The sequence below is a fragment of the Austrofundulus limnaeus genome, unplaced genomic scaffold, assembly GCF_001266775.1.
Source record: "Austrofundulus limnaeus strain Quisiro unplaced genomic scaffold, Austrofundulus_limnaeus-1.0 Scaffold230, whole genome shotgun sequence".
Taxonomy (NCBI): Eukaryota; Metazoa; Chordata; class Actinopteri; order Cyprinodontiformes; family Rivulidae; genus Austrofundulus; species Austrofundulus limnaeus.
In genome coordinates this window covers 742478-747977 of record NW_013952632.1, presented here as the reverse complement: position 1 = coordinate 747977, position 5500 = coordinate 742478, and the positions used below count along the sequence as shown (strand labels likewise).

The window sequence follows — 5500 nt, the reverse complement described above, 5'->3', positions numbered from 1 at the left end:
TTATTGTTTTTGTTATTATTTTAGTCATTAGATATACTGTTGCTAATTCTAGCTCGTAATTTCTTTTAGCTAAGTTAAGATTTTATTTTGCTAATTTCAATTTTTGTTCAGATCATTTATTTTATCAACTCAAATTTAACTTCAGAGAAATACAGAAACGTCCTTTACAACTCAGCATTTACATTACATTTTCACAAAAATTACATTTGACATAACCATTTACAATTTCTTATTACATTTTAAATGTTAAACCTTCATGTTATTCGACTATCTAAAGTAAATGTTCAGGAGACTTCCACTGATTTGTTTATTGCCAGCAGAGGTGGTTTAATCTGAGCTGCAATTTATTTTGCTCCAGAAATTTCTCCCCATCAGCAGGCTTTGTTTGTTGTGCGAGCATTTACCCCATCTTCTCAGTGTGAGTGCTTATTTTCAAAGTTCACATCGTCTCTGGCATCTCATTACAGAGTATTTTAGTGCCAGGATCCGTCCCAACTCTGCCACCCCCTACTTCACCCTGTTGTCGGTGTGAAGCGAGCACTACCGCCTRCCTGAAAGTGTCAAATGATGAAGCTCACGGGATGGCTTGCTGTAAATGCTTGTAAGTCAATATTTGGTTGGCTGACAGGGCAAACAGGAGTGTCTGAGAAGGCAGACGTGGTTGAGGGCGTTATGTGTTTAATCAACACGTGCGGACCATGTAAGAGCAACTGKACTTTGAGTGTTTTCATATGGCAGCGGAGCAGCTCAAAATGAAAGCAGATTCAAAGCCTCACATGAAATCCTGATAGGCTTTTCAGCTTTCTGCAGGCAAACATACACATCTTTTATCCTACCTTGACTGCTCTCTTTGGGGTCTCAGCCAGAATSGGAGGCAGGATTCCCTTGTAGAAGCCAAAGATTCTGTAGAAAAAAATGTAAWTGTTACAGCACATTTAAAGATCCATCACTAAAGGTAATGCTAAAGTCTTGAAGAGCTCTCACTACTATCCTGTTCACAATGTTGTCATGRGTGATATCACACAGCTTAGAGATAAAACAGGCAAATTACTGAACCAAATACACAGTTTCATTAAAAACAGTGTGCTATGACTTTGGGTAGCATCATATATTCAGTGTTTTTTAGGGGTCCAAGCCCGCGGAAGCAGGGTAACACAGCTGCAAAGCAGCAGGGTAGTTTCCATGTCTTCAGCGGAGCACGGAACCCTATTGTTTCTGTTCCGTTTTTATTGTCATTATTTTTTTTTCTTCTGTTGGTAAAACTCATACTGTGGCTCAAACCGCAGGGGCTATGAAGAAGATTTTAACAGGATAGTTTAAAAGGGTTACGTGTACGGAGGAGAAAAATAATCAGACATGTCAACCTATAGGGGTCGCCATAATCAAGGTCTTTGAATTTGGTCTTCTGGCTTCTTAACCACGTTAAAATATTTTTTGGATTATAGCAAAAATAATTCCTGGACAGTACTGAGTCAGATGCTATAGGCCACGCCCGTTTTCACCTAAACTTTTTTTCCTACAGCGCAAATTTTGCAAAAATTACTTTTGGCTTTGTTTTAAAGAATTAAAGTCCGATCACCACAAAACTCACCGTCCTATATCTAGTTAAATCTTGGTTTTCTTTACACTTTTGTGAATCATATGTATTAGCATAACTTAAATTATTWAAATATATGATGGAATATTGGCCAGAGGCTGCATTATAACCCTTCAACATTTTTTCAGTCAGCTAATGAGTTATACTCATAACCACAAAACAGGCAACCTCAATTAGCACACAAAGYAACCTAAGAACGTTGCAATTAGTTGCTGCATCCAGTCTGTACCCTTTTTTGATTTTATCTCAGCAACTTCCCTTTAGGTTGACTCTTTTGAATTTACACCAGACAGACCTGTATTAGCTTTAATGAGGTAGATCTAATCTGACAGGTCAGGCATGATGTTTACAACCGATGACATAACTCAAGCGTGTATCATATTTCTACTCATTAAATTTGACTTTTTACATACATAAGTCAATAAAAGTCATTAGGCGGCTTGTAATTCTTGTTTCAAATCACAAAGGTCTAACTGTGAGAGATTTACACGGCTTTCACTCACACTCCAAATATTTGCACATTCGCTTAATTGGTGATTCTAGCTTTCTTGTGGTTCAATGTCACTTCTGTCACATGCATCACATGTCAGGACAGCTGGCACATCAAACGCTATATTCATCTTATTCAGCTGGTGGGTGGAGTAAAAATGACAATYCAATAACAGAGAAATGTAAAACTTCTGTTGGTGATAGGAAAAGCTAGGATTTTATAAAGGAGTTTTAAATGGGTCACTTACATTATGGATCTGTCATTGTTTTATCTGAAGCCAATAAAAATCAGAAGGATTTTAGTTTAAAGATTTGGGAAACATTCGTATAAACTAGTCAAGCTAACTGCTACTCAAAATATGTCCGGTTTAAAAGGATAGTCTGGTCATTTTTAAAGTGATGTTCTTTCAGATAGTTATCAGAAGTCAATACTTTACCTTAGTAGCTACTATTTAGTAGGGGTGTAATAAAATATTTATAAACTGAAATATTGCAATATTTCATTTCTGGAAACTATCAATTCTCAAAATCACTGTTTTGATTTTTAATTAAAGAAGAAATGTGAAATACAAATGTAGCTCTCATAGTTGTTCAATGTTCTTCTGACTGGAAAAAAAATAAACTGAATTTAATAAGATTTTATGCATGTAATGCATTGTGTGCTCTTTATATTGAGTATTTTAAAATTTGAATTTTTGTAGATACAAAGGGCAATATATCATCTTGCTTACAGTAAAGCAGTATGATGCGCTATAATCATATCGTCACAACTGTGACATGACATATATGTGATTGATGTCATGGTTAATATGAAATTAGGAGAGAATTCTAGCCATCTGAGGCAACTCAAACCTCAAACATTTGATTATGTTTCAACTGGTCTATTGTAAACTTTTACACCATGTCATATTTTCATCACACGGTATTAGACATTTATGCTTGTTTACACCAAATACTAACTGTGTTGAAACACCGTCTGTTGTAACATGTTCAGTGTGGAAAATTCTGTGCAGCTTTCTAATGCAAAGTTAATGATGCATAAAAATCAACAACACAGCAACTGCTTAGATGGGAAAATAATTTTGCCAGTTTTATTTTTTTTAGGTGACTAATATCCAATCTGGAGCAAAGTGACTAATATCCAATCTGGAGCAAACCCCCAGGTTGAACGGCTGTGGCCATGAGAACACATTTTAACTTTTTTTTTTTTACTTCTGTTATAGAAGAATTGATACAAATTAAAGGTCAGGCATTCCTTAAAGAAAAGTATATTGCCCGCTGCCTTTCATGACAGAGAACTTAAATCAATTCATGACAAAATTACAGCCATTTTAATAAACCTTGTTAATGACATGATCTGTAAAGCTAAATGAGTTATAGTCATTTTTGTGATAGTTAATGTTGATTAGCTGTGGTAGCCATGCTGAATTAGGATGACTCAAAAAGGTAAATCAGTTGGAAAGGTACATCCAATTATTACTTTCTAAGGCTTTCATAAAAATCTGAGATTCATTAGATATTTTGAAAAGTCAACATTTTTTACATAACACATTTAAAAGAACTGCTGTTGGCCAAAGTGCTTCACATATTATAACTGATTAAAAGAAAACACACTACACAACCAAAAACAAACTACCACAAGAGAAAATATGTCGATTGACATAAACTTGAATTGGACTGGAAGACACTGTAGGAAAAAACAAAGAAAACAAAGAAGTGCACACGACCAATTGATATAACTTCTTTAAAAGGTAGTTACACACTTTGTAGCGCAAGCTTCAGTAAAAAAAAATTTTGATCCACGGTGATCGAAATTTTTTCCCACCATTACTGCTGTTCAAAAGGTTTGTGCCACAGAAAACAGCATTACTTGAAATGTTAGAATCCAGCTAAGAAAACAGAAAAGGAAAGTACTGTATTGTACAGTTGTTTGGCAACATAATTACCAAGATATGTTTTCAAACCACAAACCCAAATAAACATATTCTGTAGGTATATAAAGACAAAATAATTTAAGAGTGTTTTTCACAACATGATATACTAGWCACCTGAAAAGAGGCTTACTGTATAATTTTTGTCATATTGGTAGCTTGCCTAAGCCAGCCATGATTTAAAGAAACCTCAAAGCCAGAATAAATAATAAAATAGTGCAGTGAGTAATACATACAGTAATGTGGGTCTATATATGCACAACACAGGCTATATACTGTATTTATGACATGTTGCTGAAAAGCAAATAGGTGATAGTTTTCTCCTGAGTCTGTTCGTTTTTCCTGTTTTGCCTTTCAGCAAAATATCTCATGAACCACTGAAAGGATTTTAACGAAACTTTCAGGAAATACATCTACAACTGGTTAACTATCGAGGCAATTCAGTCCAAGATGGATGCCACAAACAAGTAACCTTAAAAAAAATGGCTATAATTTTATTTGACAGAATGAGCTAAAATTATTTATGGCTGATGCTTAAAGTCATTCACACAACAAAATTGAAGTAGTACTTGGTTAGACAATGTTTACATATTAACATATTTTTTTATAAAACAGTTCAGAAGCATTTTAAACTATATAGTACTCATAATGATTTTTGCTCTTGTATATTGCATGCAATTTAATATAAACTGCATAATATGCCTGTGCCTACCGGTCTGGTGCATGATCAGTTTTTGGCACAGACTTAGCTTTATTTTGCAAAGAAGGCACAATGAGTGTTTCATACATATTCAAAATTGCATACATATGCATTTTCCATAGCTTTTGAGAAGTTAATAAGTTAAATGGTAAATGGACTGTACTTATATAACACTTTTCTATCCATCCAGGACACTCAAAGCCAGTGGTGTGCCGTCAGGGCCAGCAAAGCCTTCTCTGCTGGCCTAAACATAATCAGAATCACTACATTATAGAATATTTTATATTTATTATAATAGTTATTAATTTTATTATTGCATTATTATTATTTTTGAAATATCTGTTCTCTTAGTTTCAAAGTTTTTCTCCTGGTGGGCAGCTACCAGCAGCTTGTATTTATTTAAAGGTTTTATCCAATCATATTTCGATCATCATCTGTTGCTAGGGTCCACAAATCTGCCTCAGGCCTTCAGAACGAGCAGCGAAGGCACCTGGAGGGTGAAACAAATGGAAGCGATACTGTTGCTTTGACCAATCAGGTGCTGAGTTGAAGACACCAGAGCCTGCTAGCTGGCCTCAGAGAGCGTCAACATTTTCTCATCGTTTGATTGGTTGATCAGAGAGCAGACATTCAGAACCGGGAAACTAGATTTCTGTAGCGTCTTACAAGCTAAATGCTGAGCGGACATTCTCAGAGTTACAGAAAATGAAAATGTTGTGTCTCTCTGGTTCCGTTTCGGTTCGGCTGGGCTTTGTCAGCTGCTGGACCCGTCTCTCTTTTGTC

The 5500-nt window shown here is 35.4% G+C and overlaps 1 protein-coding gene across 2 annotated transcripts in view; it reads right to left on the bottom strand.

The window, feature by feature from the left end:
* slc25a21 (solute carrier family 25 member 21) overlaps window positions 1-5500 on the bottom strand; it is a 203205-nt gene that overhangs the window by 18427 nt on the left and 179278 nt on the right. For both annotated transcript variants that reach the window (XM_014019776.1, XM_014019775.1), the window contains exon 5: window positions 837-903. In XM_014019776.1, the coding sequence (XP_013875230.1) occupies window positions 837-903 (67 nt within the window). The remainder of the gene's footprint in view (window positions 1-836; window positions 904-5500) is intronic.